At 44.2% G+C, this 22,358-nt stretch overlaps 5 protein-coding genes across 5 annotated transcripts; 1 reads left to right on the top strand and 4 right to left on the bottom strand.

Moving 5' to 3' along the window:
• Nucleotides 1-6,386: 6,386 nt before the first annotated feature.
• Nucleotides 6,387-9,408, bottom strand: J3458_003532 (uncharacterized protein). The gene is made up of 4 exons (XM_007812290.2): nt 9,250-9,408; nt 8,156-8,851; nt 7,735-8,035; nt 6,387-7,645 (listed from the first exon to the last, which is right to left on the bottom strand). Exons 2-4 carry the CDS (start codon nt 8,361-8,363, stop codon nt 7,024-7,026), a joined length of 1,131 nt encoding a protein of 376 aa, XP_007810481.1. The 5' UTR covers nt 8,364-8,851; nt 9,250-9,408; the 3' UTR covers nt 6,387-7,023.
• A 3,942-nt stretch (nt 9,409-13,350) lies between these two features.
• Nucleotides 13,351-15,235, bottom strand: CAP2_1 (F-actin-capping protein subunit beta). Its single transcript, XM_007812291.2, has 3 exons — nt 15,066-15,235; nt 14,570-14,997; nt 13,351-14,431 (listed from the first exon to the last, which is right to left on the bottom strand). The coding sequence occupies exons 1-3, from the start codon at nt 15,095-15,097 to the stop codon at nt 14,040-14,042; spliced, it is 852 nt and encodes a 283-aa protein (XP_007810482.1). The 5' UTR covers nt 15,098-15,235; the 3' UTR covers nt 13,351-14,039.
• A 700-nt stretch (nt 15,236-15,935) lies between these two features.
• J3458_003530 (uncharacterized protein) lies at nt 15,936-17,494 on the bottom strand (the record flags this gene model as incomplete). Its single annotated transcript, XM_066117806.1, has 4 exons — nt 15,936-16,529; nt 16,590-16,720; nt 16,784-17,077; nt 17,194-17,494. The coding sequence occupies 4 exons, from the start codon at nt 17,492-17,494 to the stop codon at nt 15,936-15,938; spliced, it is 1,320 nt and encodes a 439-aa protein (XP_065977597.1).
• Nucleotides 17,495-18,724: 1,230 nt separating this feature from the next.
• ATG22_1 (Autophagy protein 22) lies at nt 18,725-20,757 on the bottom strand (the record flags this gene model as incomplete). The annotated part of the gene is made up of 2 exons (XM_007812293.1): nt 18,725-20,334; nt 20,466-20,757. 2 exons carry the CDS (start codon nt 20,755-20,757, stop codon nt 18,725-18,727), a joined length of 1,902 nt encoding a protein of 633 aa, XP_007810484.1.
• Nucleotides 20,731-22,285, top strand: J3458_003528 (uncharacterized protein). The gene is made up of 2 exons (XM_066117805.1): nt 20,731-21,444; nt 21,611-22,285. The coding sequence occupies exons 1-2, from the start codon at nt 21,428-21,430 to the stop codon at nt 21,867-21,869; spliced, it is 276 nt and encodes a 91-aa protein (XP_065977596.1). The 5' UTR covers nt 20,731-21,427; the 3' UTR covers nt 21,870-22,285.
• The last annotated feature ends 73 nt before the right edge of the window (nt 22,286-22,358 follow it).

Here is a 22,358-nt window from a genome sequence, read left to right as displayed (position 1 = left end):
TTTAAGCTTAATTATACGGGTTTTTATAATAAGCACTTTCTTTTAATAAGCTTTAACCTTAAGGTAAAAGCGAAACTTTAAGTTATACTTTATTAAATTATAATTAAGTAAGTAGCTTATTATACTACTCTTTACGTTATTATAAGCGAATTAGGCTTATAATAATAATTATACTTATATTAATTAATTACCTATAATAAAATAGTGTAAATAATACTTTATAGTTTAGTTTATTCTTTTTATTTACCCGTTTATTTATAAGTAAAAAGCTATTAAAAGCCTTCTTTTTATCTTAAATAAGTAATAAAGGTTCAATTAGAATTAGCTAGTAAATATTAGCTTTTTATCAAAGATAATACCTTCTAGTACATTAAATTTAAGTTTAACCTTATAGTAGAAGAGTTTTACTAGTTTTATAGTATTAATAGTAGTATTAGTTATTAGAAAAAGAAAATACTTAATAAATTAATCTACTATTACTAGTATTACGTTAACGCTTTACTTAAGATTCTTTATCTTAAGTAGCTTTATTATAAAGTCTATTAATATTTTAACCTAAAATTACCGCGAAATTAATAGTAATTTAAGCGCGCTATATAGGTAATATTATTAGGTTATTATCTCTTAGTAAATTATATAGCTTATAATATAATCTTTTACTTTACCTTATATATATAGCTAATAAAAGTTACGTTATAATAGTTTTAAGGTTCTTTTTATTTTAAAGTAATCTACTAATAAATTATTATAATATAACTTAAGTAACTCTTAATATATCTTTAAATTTTAAGATATAGCTACTTTATTCTTATATAATAAAAGATTACTTTTATCTCTTATTTAATTCTTCTTTTCTTCTTATTTTACTATTAGCTTATTAATAAATTACTTTTATATATTTAAGTTATAGCTTTAAGCTTAAAGTAAGAGTTCTTTAAGTAATATAATTAATTTATTCTTATAAATTAACTATTATCTTATAGTATACTTTACTTAGCTTTACGTAATTATACTTATTACACTTACTTTCTCCTTAAATTTATTAGTAAAATAGGTAATAATTATTAAACTAATAGTAGTTACTTAGCTTATATAAGTTAAATACCTCTCTCTTAAAGGCCTTAAAGCTTTATATATTTAATTAAACGTTAACTTTTTACTATTATTTTTATAGTTTCTTAGAGTATTCTTTACTTTTTCTTAAGTAATTATTAGCTTCTTTTATAAGTTTAATAATAGCTTCTTATTAGATATAGCTTTACCTTTATAATTAAGTTACTTTAATAGCTTATTTATTAGGTTACTCTTATTAAATTAATACTTAATAATAAAGTTAAAGGGTAATAAGAATATATACTAGTAAGCTAAATATTATTTAGCTTAAGCTACCTTATAAATATTTAAAGGTTATAATAGTCTAATAGAACCTTAATTAGATTTATTACCTCTTTTATATAATATTATTAATATCTAAATAATTCTACTATAATAAATAGTTCTTAATTTAATATTCTATAATTTCTTTTTATATTAGTAAACTTTTAAGACTAAAATATAATAAAGTAATATTACCTTTTATTATTTAATTATAAGAGAATTCTAATTATTATAAAGTTAAACGCGTTTATCTTAATTTAAACTACTTTACTTAAGTTATAATATTAGAGAAGAGAGGCCCTTATAAAGGTATTCTTTAAACGGTTAAACGTTAATTATTCTTTACTTATAAAGGTTAAGTAATTAGGCTTTTTATTATTTTAGCTTTCCTTTAAAAAGGCGTTTAAGGGTGCTATTATCCTAGAATAATCTTATATAAATTATTAGTAAAAGTTATAAAATTCTAAGAATACTTATACCTTATAATATATTATTAGTTCTTTTTATTCTTAAATAATTTATACTTATTTTAAATCTATTAAAAGGCTATTAATTAATAGAATAAACCTTAGAAATTTTATAAAGATTTAATAGAAAATACACTTAAATAGCTTTATAAATAGCTTAGCTACTCTTATTTATTCTAATATTTAGGTAATATAAGAGATATATTTCTCTCTTATTTTTAAGAAGATTAAAATATTATTTAAATATATTATATAAATAGTATTAATTAGCTTTTATAAGGCTTAATAGATATAGTTTTAAAAAATAATAGGCGCGTTTATAAGATTAAAGGGTATAATTAAGTATTTATAGTGCTTATAATAGGTTTAAAAGGCTATCTTTCACTTATCCCTCTCTTTTATTTATATTTTATAATAGGTATTTTTAATATTAATCTTTAAGAAGAACTTAACCTCTTAATATTTATTAAGTAACTTTAAAATTAAGGGTAATACGTAATAATTCTTTTAAGTTATCTTATTTAATTTCCTATAATTTATATGTAGCCTTAAAGTTTTATTTTTCTTAGGTATAAATAAAATTAGTGTTTTAGCTAGGCTTTTTAAGAGTCTTATTCGTTTATTTACTAGGTTCTTATTAATATACTAATAAAGTTTCTTTAACTTAGCTTAAAATAGCAGGTAAATAGGTTTATAAGGTAATATAACGTTAAGTAAAAGGTTAATATTATAGTTAGTATTCTTATATAATAATAGAGTCTTAAAATAACTATTTATAAAGATATCTTTAAAGCTATAAAGCTTTATTAGAATATTATTTATAAAATTATACCCTTTTACTAGCTCTTTACCTTTTAAAGTAAGAAAGTCTTTCTTAAGTATACTAGTAATAGCGTAAATTTAAGCTATATTCTAGTACTTCTTAGCGAATTTATAGGGATTTTTTAACGAGAAACCCTCTTTTTAAGACTTATATTACTATTTTTAGCTATATATAATTATATATATCTTTTATTTAACTAGTATATATATCTTTATTAAGATAAGGTTTCCCTTTAAGTTTAAGTTTCTTTTAATAGTAATATATAGTAGTTTTAGGGTATATTTACACTTATAAAAGTTAATAGCTTAAACGGGTACTTTATATATATCATATTAGGGAATTATAAGAGTTTTAATTAACTATAAAATAAAAGCTATTACCTTTACTTAACGTAATTCTTATTACCTTATAAAGTTAATACTAATAAGGTTAAGTATTATATAATTATTAAGATTAGCGTAGGTTTTTATAGCGTTACACTTATATATAATAACCTTTATAATAAAGTATTAACCTATTAATACTTCTTAGCTTAAAGTTAAAGTAAGAGTAATTACTTTAACCTTTTAAGGTTTTCTTAATTATTTAAGTTATTTTTAGGTGGTTTATTATAAGTAAGTTAAAGGTAATTCTTATTATTATAATTATAATAATATAGCCTTTCTTACCTAATTAAATTTAGGTTTTAATTGTAATAATTTAATTATAAGAATCTTTTATTATTAAAGTAAGCTCTTAATAAGTTACTTCTTTCTTATTAAAGTATCTTTAAAGAACTTCTTAATTAAAATAAGTTAACCTTTCGCTTATTTCTTCTTAATATAATATCTTAAAATTATTAAGTAATTTAAACTACTTCTTCTTAAGTTTTCCTAAAGATTAAAGTATATAAGTTTATATAATCTTAGAGTTTAAGTTATAGCTTAATAAAAAGGGTAAGTACTTATAACTTTTTACTAGCTTTTTTTAAGTGTTTCTTTAATAAATTTAAGTAAATATTAAAGTTTATAAGGCTTTAATTTTCACGTTACTTTACTTATTTTAATTATATAGCTATTTAAGCCTTATAATTTTTCACGTTCTTTAAAAGTATAAGGGTTTAATTCTAAAACGTATTTTAATTATTCTTAAGGTCTTTCTTTTAATTTACTAGCTATTTATTAAGGTATTAATTTTATCTTACCTTATATTTTAAGTTTATATAATTTAAGGTAAAGAGAATTTTCTAGTAATTTCTATAATACTTATATTTTACCTTATTAAAAGTATAATTTAAGTTATTCATTTAAATCTTATACTTTTAAGGGTTTATTAAATAATAAAGAGAGTTAATATTCTTAACCTATACTTTTTAATTATTACTCCCCTTTAAATTATAAGAGTTATACCTCTTTTTTACTATTAAGTAAGCGGTTTTAAGAATTAATCTTTATAGCTTTTTTTTCTTTTCTTAAAGCTCTTATAGCTTCTTTAATTAAGCGATTTAATTTTAAAGAGCTATAATAGCTTTATTTAATTATTTAAGTGTTTTCCCTTTACTTAAAGCTATTATATTCTCTTAATCGCTTAATAATTCTATTAAATTCTTTACTATTAAAGGTAAAAGCGCCTATAAAATAAGGGTTCTTTAAGTGCTTATCTCTATTATTTTAACTAGGTAACTTTTTAAGAAGCTTTAAAAATTATAAGATTATAAGAGAGATTAAAAGTTAAGTAGTTAAAGTAAAGGTAATTATATTATAATAATTAAAGCTTATCTTATTTTCTAGTTATATAAGATATAAGGGATATAGTCTTAAAGCTCTCGTTTTATATAACGTTATTAATCGCGTTACAGGTAAGCGGGGTTCCCTAAGCACCTTACATTTAAAACTTTCTTATAATATCTTTTAATTTTAGTAATTATAATAATATAAACCTACTTATAAAGGTAATTAATTTAAAGGCTACTTTTATTCTTATTTTAAATCTCTAATAAATTAATATTATATTTATTTATTATATTATAAAGGTAATAAAAGAAGCTATTAATAATTTTAATATTAATTATTTTAAATAACCTTTTAGTCTTATTAATAGCTTTAATTAAAGTCTTTAAGAGCTTTAAATAGGTTATAATTTATTTAAAATATTATATCTTAAATAATAAAAGGCTTAAAGAGTCTTATTATCTTTATAAAGCATTTATAATATCTTTAATTTATTATTTTATAGCTAAAAAACTATCTTTTTATATTTAAATAACGTATATAATAAAAGCTTTATCTTTATTATTATTAATAGCTTATAAATAATTAAGAATCGCTTAAAAAGATATAAAAAAAGTATTAATAACTTATTAAATAAATAATTTATTAACTTTAAAGCGTTTAATAACTTCTTATATAAATATTTAAGGTTATTATTATAATATTATTATTATTATATAAGATTACCTAAGCGCTTTTAATTATATTATTAAATTAATAGCCTTTATTATTAAAGGTAAAAAGCCGCCTTTAAATAGGTTAAGTATAATAAAAAAGAGCGATTTTAAACGGTTATACACTAATTAATAATTATATTTAATAGGTGAATTAATAGTAAAAAGAATAAAAGTAAGTGACAGTTATCCCGGTATTTTATGGCTGTCCCATATTTTTGTGGCTGACTAAGTGGATCGTCCACTTAGTCGCTGACGGGTAGCCCTTTGTAACTTAAAGGAATGTTAGTACTTTTTTCATAGTGTAAATTATTAGGAGATCCATGTACCACTAAAATGTGGACTTTTAATTGGCTATAATCCTTGTCCGTGACCTCGTTGGAGCCTTAACTGCTCTGAGGGGATGGTGAACTGAACCGCCAGGCCGCAAGCTACATACCTGCCCTGGGCAACATGCAACACGGACCATTGACCGTTTGAGTTGTCCTTCCCAAGCAACAATGGTGAAGCCGCCTGGTCCACGACATCTTCTCTCCCCGTCAGGTGTCGATAGCGTGGGATCCTCCTGCTCAGCAACCCCTTACGGGGATTTCTCTCCCATGAGACAAGGATATCTGCCTTAAAGCGGCACAACGCGGCATGTCGCATCTGTCAACCTGCGCCCCCCCCCCCCCCCCCCCCCCCCCCGGGGACATCCAAATTAAAACATCTTATAACGTATGTACCGATAAAGGCTTTCTGCCACCAAAGTTACCCAAAAGGCACATATAGGGATCCGAAATTACACTGTTGTGCCAGGTATGCCGGAACCAGATATCAATGGCAATATCACATCGCCCCTTTCCATTGGCTTGATATACGACGCCCAAAGACAATGCCTGCACAGAAAGGCGGTTGAGCCCCCGTCCTGGAGTAACATCAGCATCATCACTCTCAAAGTCAAAACGGTATGGGTCGGGAACTGTTACAATCGCGTGGATATCTTCAAATCTCACACGTACACAAGCCCGCACCCGCTGTGATATTTTATTGTACGGCGTAGGGGAACGGGATAGTGGCCCTGCACAATATGTTCCTTGCCTGCCACCAGGCCCTTGTGTTACTATTTCTCCAACCTTTTTCCTTTTGCCGACCAGGGTTGTTCTCCAAATATTACCACCCCTCCCATCCTGTTCCATGGTCTGGCTTGCTGCAGTAATCCGGGATCCATATCTAGCACGATCGATTTCTGTACCCCTTGGGGTCCATACTCTTCATGGCTGTTACTTGCGTCACTGTTAGAGACAAGAGCGTGCCAGGAACACCAAAGTCATGATCTCGTTTGACATTATCCGCTATCACTTGTATTCGTTAACGCATTGCGGTACGCGTCAATCGCCTATTATTGTATATACAGCGGGGCGGGCGAAAAGTTGTTGACCACACCAGGTACCTAGCCATCACCCGCTATACTGTACCATACTGTGGTGATAGTAAGGTCAATATGCTTTGAGGTGGGGAAATGTATGTATCTCGCCAGATACCGGGTGGTCTAGGAATGTATGCGCCCTTACACAAATGTCCTAATTGTACAATGCCAGACTCCATGCTCGCTTGGCTTGAAACTCTGGTTCAAAACAACAAATGATGAAGTGAGAAAGGAAGAAAAAAAACATGGGATGAACGTATAAACAAGCCTGAGGCTCGAGCCATGCTGCTTTCCCCCATCTCATGCGCGGTTTGAAAAGTTGGTCTTCGCTTTGGCATGTCTCTACACAATATCCGCCGTCATTCATTTCGTCCTCAAAAACCGGGAAAGCAAAAACAAGATGCTTATTACCTTCCATGTTCCCCATTATGATGCGCTGTCCCTGCAAAAGAAGGAGAAAAACAAAAATAAAAGAAGAAAAGGAAAGAAGGAATGCTCTTTTGTAACAGACAATATGCTTTGCCTCTCATGGCCACCACTTCATTCTCTTGTAGCTTTCAATCACTTCCTCCACCAGTTCTTTAGTGATGACTGGCTTTTCGTATGTGAAGTTGATGAGCGTCTCCAATCGGCTGCCGTCCATACTGAGATCCGAATCCTTAAGGAGCTCCTTCTCCATGAAGGGCGTAAGAGGTCCGGGTCGAGTAATTCCTGCATCTGCCAGCAGTTCGGCCCAGGGACCAAGAACCTCGTCGTTGACGTCGTCCACCACCCTGTCCAAATTCAGGCGTGCAAATGTGCTGATTAACTGGCCCTGAAATCCCGTTTCAATGTTGAAAATGTCGCCAATAATAGCCGCCATCATTCCTTGGTTAGTTTCACCCTTATCCACGACGTTGAAAGTCGGGACTTTTCCCATTTCAGCAGTCCATTGGGGTTTTCCGGCAGCACACCATGCGGCAACTTCCCATAACGCTCGCGACGCATCATCGACATGTACTGTGTTGGTTCGGAGGTCCTTGGTCCACAGCCACTTCATCTCACCGTCGAGGTGCTGATAGACACGGGCCACGCACAAAACCGTAGCCACCAACTGACATGCATATGGACCGTAGACATGTGGCAAGCGAACAATTATCAAATTGAGTCTGTTGAATGAGACAGAAGGTTCCATAGTTAGCAAGGTGGTGTTCTGCTCCAGCCGTCTTGTCGTATTGGTGCAGTGGTTTCAACTTACCCGTCGATCTTGGCCAATTCCTCCTCAGCTTGCAGTTTGAAGATTGCAATCTTGCTCCACGGTTTCAACTTGTCCGTCTCTTTGCTAGGCGAGGAGTCTGACTTGTACACCATGCCGGTGCTCAACTCCACAAATGCCTTCACTTTCCGCTTGGCGGCCTCCTTGCCCACTGCCAATGAAAGATTGAGTGATCTCAGTTTGTACACTTCGGCTTCCTGAGAATATCTTGTTTCACCGCCGCAATTGAAGACATAGTCCCACTCTTTGCCATTTGCACGGTCAAATATCCTTGCCAACCCTTCTATTTCAGGAAAGTCGATCATGAAATGTCAGTCACGGGTCCTTCTATTGGTATCGGCTTCGGCTACCGCAAACAACAAAAAAATGAAAATAATAGATAGGTCAAATCCATCCGACTTACCGGGTCTGCTAGCGTCTGCCTGCATAAACTTGTCCGGGGAGCAAGCTTCGGCAAACTCGGGCCCCAACCAGGCTAATTGAGGCAATACCTTGTCCACTAGTCGCACCTCTGAAGCCAACATGTTCTTATGGATGTGAAGTGCCAAGAAGCGACCAAGGTAGCCCAGACCACCGATGATTAAAACTGACGGCTTTTCGTCCGCCATCATTGAGACAATTTAGCACCACGGAATGGCCCAAGGAGCAGGAGGTATGGCGGAGAGCTTGTCGAGAACGGAAACGATTCACAGCGCCTGGATGAAGCGGGATAGCGATAGCTACTCGTGCGCCCCTTGTTTGTGTCGGACCGACGCTTCGATGCAGTATTGAGGGGGAGGGACACAGCAGTATGCGGTCCAAAAAACCACTCAACAGAGGCAGATTATTCAGGTCGATGACGGCAACACAAATGCAGGATTTGTCCAAAGTTAAAGGGGGCGTGACAAGGACAACCTGACGTCGGTTTTCCTTTGGATTGAGCGAGTTCAAGTTTTGGCTGCAACGTCCTCGGTACGAGGGGAGAAGATAAAGGGGAGGACTTGCAGCGAATGAAGCTTTGGGGCAACGTGGAGACGCAGACTATGAGAAACGCAACGGCGACTTTTGGCTGAGGAGGGTGAATAGTCAAGTGAATTGGATCCGTTGAAGATGAGGTGTCCTGCAACAAGTTTAGAACGTAGACAAGACGAGCAAAACAAGACGTGAGCCAGGACGACGGGATGGAGGGGCTCGGCCTTTATGCAGCTCGACGCAGAGCCACGCAGATGCACCTCCATGTAACAAAGAGGCAGGCACGCTGGGCCACAGAGCCACGGTCCACCCTGCAGGACAACCCTCGTCTAAGCCGCTACGTCAATCTCGTCAGTGGTCTGCAGAGCCGCAGCTGTGCAGCTGTGTTGAACCACGTTGAACCCCCGTGCCTGTTTAATTGCTGCTTCGGGCAGCGTCTTGGTGGGCTACTGGTTAGGGCATTGTGGCAGCGTGAAGTTGATTTTCATCATAACGCCTTTTGATGGCCGTCTGAACCACCACAACCATGGCCGCCCATGTACATACCAGATATATATGGCCGCCATCACAGGCAGGCACGACCTCTCTTCCCTTGTCTTGTTTCTCGTGTCTTATTGCCTGACGAGCATAACGAGCGACCAGTTGTGGCAGGCACGAGGCAACCTTTACAGGCGACGCACAGCATTGGGAAAAGGGCATTTTCCCATCTAAAGTCAAGGACTAAAACGCAAAGAAGAAAAATCAATCCGACGCAATCAGCATTTCATCCCTCATCCCACCACGGTTCGAGCTCCACCAGGTCCCATCACCATCCTGGCCCAGGACCCTTGCCCGCCCATGTCAGGCTTCGGCAGGCCAGCCCCACTAGCCACCGCCAGATGGCGGTCGAGCGGGCGTCTTCCCAATCAACCGCTATCTTCCTTGGTTCAGCTTTTAGCACTCGCCACTCCAACGGTGTGCGGCGCAACAAGCATAAGATGCACGGCTATTGGAGTAGTATTGGCCGTCTAATGCTCCGTATCACTCGTTCTGCTTGCTCATTTCGCCGCTGTCTACCTGCTAAATTAGGTGCTCGAATAGGAAGGTCACGAACTGGGTTGCGAGGTACGATATCGAGTCACTTGAGTCGAGAGTCGAGTGCACACCACCACACCACACTGGAGCCTTGGCCGTACATGTCTAAGACGACCGGTCGAGTTTGCCAGGCACCGAGGACGAAGCGTCGATAGGTACCAGCTTCGTCATGTCGTCTTGTCTCTTGTCCCTCTCCACATCGCCTATCTGGGTGTCTTTCTTATTGCCAGGATCATACATGCATGCATTCATTTCAATTGCTCGGTATACGGGGACCTGGGGCCTGGGGCCTGGGGCTGATGGCCGCCTCTGCCCTTGGAGCAGGCTTTCGCGTGATTAGTACTACTAGTTTTCGGCACAGACCCCTCTCCTCCACGGCTAATTTAGACGATGCAGCCAGAAGGGCCCGATTCTGCCCTCCCGCTGTGAACGACCCGAGCCGTCCGCCGCCGCTGCAGCCAGAAATGGTAGGGCGTGCTCTTGAGGATCCATCGCCCCTGAACGAGCTGCTCTCCAAAGGCACGGCAAGGTTCCATTTGGAGTCTGCTTTAGTCCAAAGAGTGGCATGTCAGTTCTATTCCATAAACGAAACTCCAACGGTTTGAGACACCACTCCCGTGCCTGGCCTGTTCATCAGCTTGATCCTGATCACTCTCTGACATCTGGTGGGCCCGGCCATATCCTTGTGTGGCTTTGTGTGGGACGAACTGCACCGAGATTGGCATTGGAGACACCAGTCAACCTTGTGGAATCCATCCTGCCAGCTTTTGGAAGCCATCCATGGTGGCCGCCCGAAACCCCCTCAACTCTACTCCGTATGCCCAGTGTACATACAGCAGTCATATCTTGGTCCCGTGCGCTGATGCCATACCAGACCCAGCAGGCCGCCGGCCTTGTCCACAAATCAGCGCATGTGCCCGCCGTTTAACTGCTAGTCCGTCCTCGCGCCAGCCCATGAAAACAGCTTCGAAGAATACATATTGTTCTGAGAGCAACCCGAAGCATCTGTAGTGCAGGGATGCCTTGTACGTTCTCGGCTTGGCAAGATACTACTACTTGCCTTTCTCGAAGTATACACGAACATACAGAGTATTACAGAATATTATCCTACAATGCGTAACGCGCGATAACCACGTATTTTGCCTGATCACATCTTTTGTGCCCCCTTCCCCCCACTGCAGGTACTTCGTCACGGTGGCTTTCATCATCGTACATGTACTCCGTATTTCTTTGGGTCAACGAGGGAACATGTGCGGGGCCGTTATGGAACGGCTGAGGAGGTCTCTTTCTTCTGGAACGTTTTGCCTGCGACAATCTGGTTCGTGGCAGGGGAAAAAAGGAAAACTGATAAAACACAACAGCGAAGCCATTCGTACACAGGTCTCGGATCTAATGCAACAAGGCCTTTGGAATGTTTCAAGCTATTATACTCCGTAAGGCATTCGCAACTCAGGGTCAGACCCTGGGAGCAGCTTCCCCACTGTCAAAGGCTCACAAGACCAATAGATTCAAACGGATTGCATTGCGTCAGGCATTTTCGCTGTCTGCAAGACATGGGAAAAAGGAAAGCCTCTGTTTGTTAGCAACGCCGGGTTGAGCGGAAAGAATGGAAACATGGCAACATTGAAACGTCAGCAATAGTCTTTGGCATGATAACCTGGGGGCCAGGGGCAAGCCGCTAGCCCCGTGACGATCGACTCACCGTCGTTTGAAGCCCAGAAAAAAAAAATCGCTCTCGCTCTGAAATACCCTTCACTAGTCCAACAGCATGATTGTATTAATGAGCTAACAAAGATAAAAACAGAGGTCTCGGCATACATACTGCTCGTGATTTGCTTAGAGAGTAAAGCTTGCGTCCCTCCCATACATAGCTCTCGCGGGGCCGCTGCTACGTTAGCATCGAATACCTACCGGCATGGCGCCAGTGACGAGATTCTCATAAACAGCGTCGCGGACTCTCCACTACTTTACATAGCGCTTGGGTCAACAAGAAGTCAGCCACAGTATCAAGCCACTGGTACAGTCAATGCCCGCTGCACGAGTAGCATTGGCGCATGTTTCTTTGTTGGATGCCGTGCTTGACGAGCTGTCAAAGTGATTCAGAAGCCATGCCGTCGGCCTTGTCGTTTGTCTTTTTCCTTCTCGGCGACAGTTCCGGTCAACACACAAACCCACCGGGGACCCGAGTCAGTTCATATCCACTGTGGTGCCCGGTCCTAGTCGATGGCTGGTGCATCGTTTACATGGTGTGCCTCTGAATTGGAATTGCCAGTACCAGCCCGTTCGTCCCCGAGCTGCTTTAACTGAGGAAGATGACGACAGCGAGACACACATTTTGACTGACCGCCATTGCTTCCCTGTGTGAGCATCAAGCATTCAGGTGAATGTCCAGACCAACATCAGGTACATGGTTATCCAGGCTCTCTACATCTCCCGATATTTGCTCTCCATCCACTCTGGCGACTCCCGACAAGGCAGCGTATCGAAGGAATTCTCTGTTAGACATCATATGATGTGTAAGCCCAGACAAGCTATACCCTGAGTCTGCGGCGTACGCTTTTGCCAGCGGAGATTGTTGTTGACGCGAAAATCGAAAAAGGGCACACCATCTTAGTAGTGTTTGGGGAACGATCTGCCCCGTGCAGGATTTCAGGTTCACCACATGGATGGAATCTCGTATTTACAAGGGTCATTAGGTCTAGATGTGGGTATAGAAGCTACAGTTGGCATTTCGGTGACTGTTGCTTTTGTCCAGCATGGCCTAGATAGGGAGACGATCAACCGAACTCTTCTCACCATCACGGGGTGAAGGATGAAAAGCGGCAATGAGGGAAGGGTGTGTCGGAACGTTGATGGCATCACATCGGCTTACCATGGGACCAATGGAAGCAGCGACGGCAGGGAAAAATCTGTTTCAAAACTGCTTGGTTGTTTTTGGTGGTGAGGGATGGATGGATGTATGGTTGCTCGACTAACCAACCACACGCAGTAACCCGGCTGCACATTCTCGACTGGGCTGTTCAGCATGTATGTCTGGTCCCTGACACCAGTACGCATATGAAGTCTGCAGGTCGGAATATGCAAGCCAAGTTATTGCTTCCTGCATAAGGTGTCGTCTGCTGCAGTTATCCCTACCTCGACGCAAGGCGCACCTGCATACCACGGAACTTTCAAGTTGAGAATGCCTGTATGCTACTGGGTACGTGCAGCTTCTGACAAGATAGCCCATTGGCAAGCATACGTACACTAATATCTACAGTATTTGGAGTATAGCGGAAGATAATGGCCAGGTCCCTCGACTCAACTGGTCAAATGCGCAATACGGAGTATTGTACGGAGTATTATGATATCCTCCCCCCTCCCCCTTTGCCCCAATAAACGCGTCCATGTCAGTACAACATGTTGGTTACAGAGGCTTATCATGCCGACACGATGTGAGCTATATTAATTTACCGCTTCCCGTTTCCAGGATGCCGCATCCCCAGAAATGTGACGAGGCACAATGCCATGTCCATGTGCCCCATGCCAACCCAGCCGGATCACCTTTTCTGGCCCTTAAAATGCACCATTAAAGTGCCCTTTGCGTCTGAGTATATATTGTACGGAGCTGTATTGGACTGCACATGCAGCTGACCCACGACTCCAACATGCACGCCAGCCCTGACAACCGCGCCCGCTCAGGCGGATTCGGGATCTTGAGGCTGGTGATGAACTGGGGCCCCCGACTTGCTGTTGGTGTTGGTACGGAGCGAAAGATATTATATTATACATATAGGAGAACTGAACAATTTGTCTTGCCACGACACTGCCCTGGTCACATCTCATCTTCTCAGACCCTGGGATAAGGGCCGGGCCCCCCACGGCGTGGAGAAGCGAACGATCCGATTCCCATCCTCGAGTATTTTTAGATTCTGAGCCACGAACGTTGAACAATCTTTTTTTTTCTCCGTCAGTTTCAGCGGAGGGCAAAAAAAAAGCAAAAAAAAAAGGGGAGGGGGGGGGGGGGGGGGTGGAGGCCATCTTATGACCACCACAACAGCAACCACATGACGGCAAACATGACCTCCAAGGAGCCGGGATAGTCGGCAGCAATGGTCTTAAAGAATCACCAGCGTCTGCGAACCAATTACTTGTCGTATATTTCATTACCACCCTCTACTCCGTACACGCTCGGCACTTCCCATGTCTCGTCCACCAACCGTCCCGTCCCTGCTCACCTTCCTCGCCTTTCTAGAGTGGCAGACGCTCCTCAAAACGGTCCATCATCTCCGCATGCTCCCAATGAGTTCCTTCTGTGCCTCGCGATCTCGCGCCCCGTCGCTCAAGCTGCCCACGCTCCGCAAGTCGCCGACCACATCCTTGGCCTTGCCAAAGTAGACTTCCTGCAGCAGGTTGCGCATCTTGAGCTCCATGTCCTCCACGAGACGGCCCACGTTTGCGATGTGGCTGTCGTCACTATCTACCGGCAGGTCCTGCTCCACCTGGCGTGTCATGTTGCCGCTGAGGTCCATGTCGCCGAGGCTCCCGTCCGCCGTCGCGAGCGACAAAATCACCGTAGACGTGAGCTTGTAGTGTGTCGTGCGCCCTCGCTCAATCGCCTCAAACACATGGATCGAGTCCCATACCCCTTCTGTCGTTCCGCCCGGCGTAGCAGCTGCACCACACCAAAAAAAAAAAAAAGGGTCAGCAACGTCCCTCACTTCTCCCTTAGTTTTTCCCCAAGTCCCCAACAATCTCTGGTGATGGGAAAAAAAAGAAAGAAAGACAGGGGGAAGGGGAAAAAGAAACTCACACTTCTTCAACAACACGACGCCGGCGAACCCATCGTCCAGATTCCAGAAATACACACTGCTCACTCCGCCCTCGTAGTACAGGTCCCGGTAGATGTCGAAGGCCTCGTTGGCCTTCATCTCCATCTTGCGCACCCTCTCGCTGGGGATGGCGCCTTCGCCGGCGCCCTCGTTGCCGTCGGCCCCGACACCCCCCGCCCCGGCCTCGTCGAGCGGCGGGTCGAACTGGTTCGACCACGGCGAGCGGTAGCTGTCGCCGTCGCGGTTGTAGTCGCAGAGGAGGTACTCGCGGCCCGACTGCTTGCACCGCCGCACCGTGAGCGGCTGGTCGACCGAGGAGAGCAGGTCTTCTGTGAGGTCGGGCGCCAGGGAGATGATGGCGTTGAGGTGCGAGGCTGTGTGCTTGGGGTTGAGGCGCCGCAGGAGGTCGCTATTGAATACACTGTGAGCGAATGGAGTTGGCTGGGGAGGGAAGGGCGAGGGGAAGCGGATACGTACAGCGCCGAGTCGAAGGGGTCGATCTCAGCCATGGTGAAAGATGGGGTGTCGCGAGGAGGTGCCGTGGTGGTGATGTAGGTTGCAGCTTGGAGGTGAGCTCGTCGCTGGTCCGGGTCTGACCTGACACGGCGGGGTTGGAATGCCCGCCCCCACTTGAGCTTGAGGTTTGCACGTCACAGCCATGGCCAACTACTACGTACCTTAGGTACCTAGTAAACAACGAACTACGTGACTGTCCAGGCACCCTGGGCTTGGGTCCCAAGTCCGGCCGGTATGAGTGCCATGGGCTGGGATGCAAATTGGCGCCATGAATTCAGGGATGCAGCATAATCAATTGCAGCGCAGACAGTTCTATTGTACTCAGAACTACTCAAGACACGTACATCCAGTATCCCAAACATTGACCCCAGGCACACAGCTCTAGAATCCAAGCAATACTCCTCGCCGTAAATGGTAAACCGTATAAAACATTACCCAACGCCATGCCTGCCCCTGTATGCATCCAGCATCAAGCAGCCAACGCCCAAAGCTCGGAACTGTCACATTCGAATAGCCCTTCTCGAAAACAAAAAAAGATGACAAAACGATGGAGAAAAAAAAAAAAGACCAAGACAAAAGAAAGGATAAGATACTAGTGCAATTTTGTTCCCCTGCTTATCACGTCCCTACTGCTGCTTCAAACTCACACCTTTTGTTGTCTTCCCAAAATGTACCGCAGTCCGACTTGGCGAATGGAATATGTACTTCTGCAGAAAAGAGTCGAGAACCATGGCAACACTGTCCTATTGGTGCTAGATGCTCGGGCTGACATTGCTGTAGGCCACGGTGACGACTGGAAAAGAGGGTGGCTTTCTCCTTCGAAAGCCAGGTTCAATCAATCATCTTATTGCAAATAAGACACTCGGCACGTTCCGTCCAGGTTCGATCCCCGCCTTGAACGTTGGATCTCAGATCGGTTATGACCCAAACCATTGGCCCGTCATTCATCTTTAAGCTCGCTTCAAACAGGCCCTCGTATGGTTTGTCTTCGACGGCCTTCTTTCCTCGGCCCTTCTTCCCAGATGCCGACTTTGCGCTCTTGGGGCCAACCGAGTTGGGTGGCCCTGGAGTGGGCGTCTGTGTCGGGCCCTTGGGTGTGCTCTCGCTAGTTCGGCCGCCAGCTGCGTGGTCTCCGTTTTCGCTTGGTCCTTTGACGTCGATAGCTGAGGGAGTGCGCTCTACCTTGTTCTCAGTCGGCGTCAGCGGACGGTGTACAAGCTCATCCGTCTCCGTCTTCACAAGGGTTTGTTCCGTCTTTTCGGAAATGTGTGGTTTGTCAGTTCCAAACCGCTCGTAGATTCGCATTAGAATGTCGTGTAAGAGACACTCGTAATGAAGCCAATTGCCGCAATCTGCGTTGGTACAGCCGATCAAAGTCTTGTCGGGGTTCGCTGGGGTCTGGCATTTGCAGGTTAAATCAACCGACTGTCCGGGTAGAGTTAGAATCAATCCTTGATGCGTGGCCAGACAGAGTGGGATTCGTACAGATAACTGCGAGGTCCGGCAATTGAACGCCTGTCTCCAGTAAAGTGCATCCTGCACTTCTTCGTCATCCGACTCAATCCATTGATGAACGGTGGCCTTCATTGCCACACTGACGACGTTGATCACGTCCACTGTTGAGCCATGTCAGCACTGCAAATACATTTGGAGGCGTGTGGGTACGAATCGCGCCTTACTATGGTTCGATGCGATCAGTTCATTCTGGCCGTGATAAGGCTGGCGGCCACTAATAGACTTCTTGCCATCCTGAGTTCCGGGCGGCAGCTCGTCGGGCGAATACATCCAGTAAATCCGCGCGTATACGTGATGCTCATCTGCTGCTCGGACCTCAAGAATTCGAGCAACCCAGTAGTCGGTTGACTGCAACAAATTTCCGGCATCGGCGTTTTTGCCGGTCGATTTTTGGCGCTCAATAGTGGCCTCGTTTGCGACGTAGATAAAATCGTCATTGCAATACTTGTAACCATTCACTGTGGGAGAAAGCCAAGCTGGTGAGCAGACAAGCCCATTGCATTGCGCAAAGCGGCGTCGGGTCAAGGCTGGGAACGGAGACGAAGGGGGGTGGCGTCGCGGGATCTTGACTCACAGACGAAGCTATTGTATCGCGTCATGTCCTGCCATCGCTTCCGTGGCTCGACTGCATAGGCGAGATTCATGGACTGGTTGGATTTGAACTTGCCCCGTGGTTCAAAGGGCGACAGCTGGACCAGCTCCTTCTTGTGGTTATTGGAAGCTGCGCCATCTTCGTCGGCGTCGCGCTTCCTCTTCTTGACTATGTGATCGCGCTCCTCGGAGCTCGGGGCGGTGACCATGGATATGGTAAAGGGACAATCGGCGCGGTTCTCGTCCGTGATGGCACGGGAGCGCTTTCGGGATTTGGAGCTCATGACGGGCGGGCACAGGAGATGGAAAAGACTAGGATATCGAAACAGAATGAGGACAAGCGCGGCGTCTGCGCGCCCGAGTTGATCAAAAGGCTGCGCGTCGGAAAAAAACACAGGTGTGGAGGTGGGCAAGTGGGAGGTTATTCGCGACGCCGGTTGGGCCAAGCTATAAGGCGGGCCAGACCTGGCTGGCAAGGACACGAGGTGCTCAAGTGGCCAAGAAGGAGGGCGAGTGGGCAAGAGGAGCGCCGGGTTGCCGACGAGGCAGGAGCGTCTGGTGCCGTACGGCGTACGGAGTAGTACTAGGTAAGTTAACTACTGGGACTGGGTACTACTAGCTCGAGGAGGCAGCATCAGCCGGGCCACCGTGTCGCACTAACTCCAAATGGCTGGGCAGAGTAACTACCTAGGCAGTTTGCTGGTAGACCCCGGCCGCCAGAGCAACCCAGGCGCCAGGCACTGAGGCAGACTGACCTCAACGGCTGACAGACGGGGGGGAGGGTCAAACTGCATCAATGTGCGTCCTCTGTACTTTGCCTACGGAAATAATGTGACTGGCGCGCGGTAGAAGATTCCAGACGCTACAATAGCTCCGAGTCGAACGATGATGATCGAGGGCCGAAAAAAAGAAAAACAAGGGGAAAAACTGCAACGTTCGCAAGTTCTGTTCAAGGATGTCGAGAAGACAAAAGGAAGGAGAGAGGCGACATTGGCTGTCTGTTTGCCAATAATATTCATTTGGGTGGCTGGTGAGGAAGGCTGGCGCGGCTAAATCGGACAACAGCCGCCGCTTGCCCAATCGCCTCGACACAAACCCGTTTCGACCTGGGCACTCCATAGCGGTCACACTTTGGCCTTTTATTAAAATAACATCTTCATATACCTGTGGGCATATCAAGGGATGATGCCGCGACAGAAAAAAACCTAAATCACCATGAGAGCCAATGTCGTCATTTTATACTGTACACGTAGCCTCCAAGTCGACCGTCAGCAAAAAGGGTTGCCAAATGTGACTCTGGCTGCTGCACAATGAAGAAAATTCGTCTTGCAGCTTCCTGCCACCACGGCAGCATTCATCAGCCTCGATACAAAAATGGCTTTACTCGTCTCTGTTATAATAAACTCAGTACCACGCCAACGCCAACGCCAACGCCATCGCTATGCAACTTGCAAGAATAAAACCCAAATACAAACATCATATCCACAATTCCGCACTCCGAACCGGATATCCAGTTAGCCATCTTCTTCATCTTCCGTCAAAGCTTCTTGCGATAAGCACACTTCTGAGCCCTCAATCTTGGCCACTAGGCGCTCGCCTTCCTTCTTTCCCCTCTCAACATTAATTAACCATATCAACGGTGCTGGAAGGCCAACCAACGCCCCCAAAAACCAGAACGCTGGACGAATGCTGCCTGTCCGGTCGATAATCGCGCCAACTATACTTGGGCCAAAGACACTGGATCCCTTGTCCGTAATGGCATATAGAGCGTAGAATGCGGCCTCGGAGCCGGGGGGGATCAACTCTCCGTACAGAGACCGGCAGTAACTACTTAGGCCGCCCATGACAAGGCCATATATCGCTGCCAAGGGGTACATTTCCCACGGCTGTTGGAGGCCAAGGACACCCCAACTCTTCACAAATGGGAGGTAGCCCGTAAGCCCATAAAGGGGAATAAGTTCAAAGAGGGCGATGCAAACCAAAATGGTCTGATGGGCTTTCAAGCCCAAGCCTCGAGATACCATCGGCCACCCAAATGCGCCGAGTATTCCAGACATGGTTGTAATGACATTGATCATACCCAACGCCCAGGGACGCATGTGTAATTGTGTCTTGGCGAATAAGATGGCGGTGCTAGAGGTCGTGGCAATGGCATCCGACAGCAAGAACCATCCCGCAAGGAATAACATGATGTCTGCTAACCTTCTTGCTTGTTGGATAGTACGGAAAAGAGATTTCCAGGCATAAGTCAGGTACGGTATCCATCCAAATGCGCCCTTCCTTCCCGTGTTTACCAGTGGCGGTCCGGGTCTTGGTCGTAACCACAGGGCTGACGGGACAGTAAACACTGCCCACCAAGTCCCGATGACGAAAAGGACTACTCTTTGAGACCACGTAGAGTTCTTCATGCTGAGCAGAATGCCAATGGACAAGCATTGAACGAAGAGGGCAGCGATGTAGCCGATGCCCATGCCCTTGGCAGACATGCGGGAGGAGAGCTGAAGTTCAGTCGAAGTAAGTTCCTCGTGGGTTGCGGCTCTACGAAGTCGTAGATGCGACGCAGCATTGTCACTGGGCAGAAGTGGCGACGCTGCATTAGCAGCTTCATTCTCCAGTGTGCCAACTGACTCGTCTAGAGGTCTGGACTCTGACACGGAACCCGCCAAATCCGGCGTCGTTCCACGCTGAGCACTCAGCACCTCGGGATGATTTCGTACCAGCAGCGGCAAAAACGAATTCAAGAGCACAAAGGATGCCCCAAAAGACGTATTGGAGAGGATAGTGAGAATAGCACCTAGGACGTAGGTCTCCCTGCTGATGAAGATGTAGCACATGACGGAGAAGGCACCAAGCCATGCAAATGCTAAGAGGAGCTTCTTTCTGTAATGTCCATGATCGGCCGCACAACTGATGCTCACGACCAGGAGCGCTTGCAGCAGGACACTGACTGAAAAGGTGTACATTGCAAAACTGGCGGTGTTGATTTCGAGACCCAAAACGTAGACGACGCATTGCCCGTCGTCTCCGCCTTTGCTGTCACTCGATCCGCATGGCTTCGTATGGTCCGAAACCAGTACGCCGTTTTCTCGGGCCAAAGTTTCCAGGAGAATAGGAATGAATGAACCTGTCGAGCAGGGCGAGTCAGCATTAGAGGGGTTTGTCATTCACGGTCATCGCATCCAGCAAGCTCGAGGCGCTGTTCCAGGGGAGATTTTGAACAAGCAACACCATTGCAAAGAGAAATACCAAACTTACCGATTCCACAAACCACATAAACCTCGGCTGCAAAGCCGTACATGTACCAGCCAAGCAATTCCTTCCGGCTGGTTGGTCGCGTATCATGGCCGGAGTAGTATGGCGCCCCGATTGGGAGCAAATCGCTGTCGCCGCTCTGTGAACTCATGCTACCGTCGGTCGAGGATCGTTCGTCATCAGCTTCGAAATCAGATGTAAAGGAGCGAAACGATCGCTTCGAGAGAATTGAAATTCCCGACCAATGTCGACGGCCTTGAAGTTTTGGGCGGCCGACATGAGCTTGTGAAGGCATTCCGGAAGGAGAGGAAGCTTTAGCTCCTCGTGGCTGGCACCTAAATCAAGGTCGCTCCTGCCTGCTGGCACCCCGTGCTGGCTTTCCCCACACGTGATTGGTACGGCTGAGCCAGGACTGTTTGAGATGGCTCGACACTTTTCCAATGTCACAACAATCTGCCTCGTGAGATTCAAATGGCTGCTGCTGTAGTGCTAGGTGGTGAGGCTCCTCACAATCAAAGGAGCTGGAGATGGACTGAGTGTAACAACGATATGGCTTCGGCACAATCCCCACAACGCACTGCGGAGGCTTGTTAGACTGGACCCTTTATCAGCTGCTGCGTTCACCTACTCTCTCTCACACGTCTCTTTGAAATCCTAAGTGCATCCCTTGCATCTCGACGATGGCAGACGGTTGTCGATTGCCACAGACACAGAAGCCAAATAAAGAACAACCACAGCCTGCGCAGATGAGCACATATATATGATATCCTTCGTCAATTAGTTAACGCCAGAGAGTTGGCGGTCCCACCGACATCATTCCCTCTTTAGCGACTCTTTTCGAGGATTCGCGCATTCGCATCTCGAATGGGAATCCGGCATGTCTCATGGTTCGACGGTTGATGCATAATGAGCAAACTCAGCTGGCTAAATCAACTTACCTAGGCACTCTGACGCGCTGCATCTAGATGCCTATTCGTTCGGTGTTGGTCCCATCTCCTAGCGTACCCTCCTTCACTCACGAAATAATGGGTTACATTCCCGCATTCCCGCATGACCTTTGCTGGGGCAGGGATCATGGGATTCGTGAATGGCATTTCTGTTCTCTGTGTTGCAGCAGAAACTGGGCCCAAGCTTACACTTTTTCTTAGATGTCACTCGGCAGAAACGGTGTATCTCAACTCGCGTTTTTCAAGAGTTGTTCGTGCCAAAAAAAAAAAAAAAAAAAAAAAAAAACATGAACCCTCCTCCTTTGGCCAGGTTGCCAGAGAGGGATCGGCTGAAGTCAGGTGGGTTTGGTTTCTCATATCCATGTCTGCTCCGCCCAAACTTGGAGATTTTGACCGTGGAGGAAACCATGCCAGGCAGGGTTCAGTTCGAGGAGATGGTGGGACAAACGCAACGTTCTAAGTTTACAAGAGCGAACACTGGCTTGTTGATCCCTCCTTGGTCGTATCCACCCGAGGTATCTCACCGCATCAGCTCTGACACGTTAACCTATACTTGAATATCTAGGAGGGAAACATATAGCCTGGCCGCCGTAGGATGTAACGTCGGTTAAGTCTTGAGTTGCTCCAGATTTGCTAAGCAGAGTCATTATTAGGCTGGCTCAGCCATCGGATTGCTCCCTTGATTCTTTGTTAAGTCAAATTGCTACTTGCAACAAGCCATAGAGCTTGGGACACAGGGGTATAGTGAGGAACCTTGTCGATGTTTTTTTATACAACAAAGCCTCGGCTACGTGTATACTATATTCCCCTTGGCGTTTGGCTCGCCTTCCAACTTGAATAGGACCGGAGATGATAGACATGTGTTGAATAAAAGCAAATCTTTATAATAGATTGGTTCTGCTCAAACCATGCAATATACCCATCGCGGTGAAGGCTATCACGAAAGGTT

The sequence above is a fragment of the Metarhizium acridum genome, assembly GCF_019434415.1.
Source record: "Metarhizium acridum strain ARSEF 324 chromosome Unknown scaffold_13, whole genome shotgun sequence".
Classification (NCBI taxonomy): Eukaryota; Fungi; Ascomycota; class Sordariomycetes; order Hypocreales; family Clavicipitaceae; genus Metarhizium; species Metarhizium acridum.
This window is presented reverse-complemented; position numbering and strand designations above follow the sequence as displayed.

Coding starts and splice junctions, on each gene's coding strand:
- J3458_003532 (XM_007812290.2), bottom strand. CDS start 8,363: ATGATGGCGGACGAAAAGCCGTCAGTTTTAATCATCGGTGGTCTGGGC. Junction 8,036..8,155: donor GGCAGACGCTAGCAGACCCG/GTAAGTCGGATG, acceptor TTCCTGAAATAG/AAGGGTTGGCAAGGATATTT. Junction 7,646..7,734: donor GAATTGGCCAAGATCGACGG/GTAAGTTGAAAC, acceptor CTCATTCAACAG/ACTCAATTTGATAATTGTTC.
- CAP2_1 (XM_007812291.2), bottom strand. CDS start 15,097: ATGGCTGAGATCGACCCCTTCGACTCGGCGCT. Junction 14,998..15,065: donor GACCCCTTCGACTCGGCGCT/GTACGTATCCGC, acceptor TGTATTCAATAG/CGACCTCCTGCGGCGCCTCA. Junction 14,432..14,569: donor CGTCGTGTTGTTGAAGAAGT/GTGAGTTTCTTT, acceptor GGTGTGGTGCAG/CTGCTACGCCGGGCGGAACG.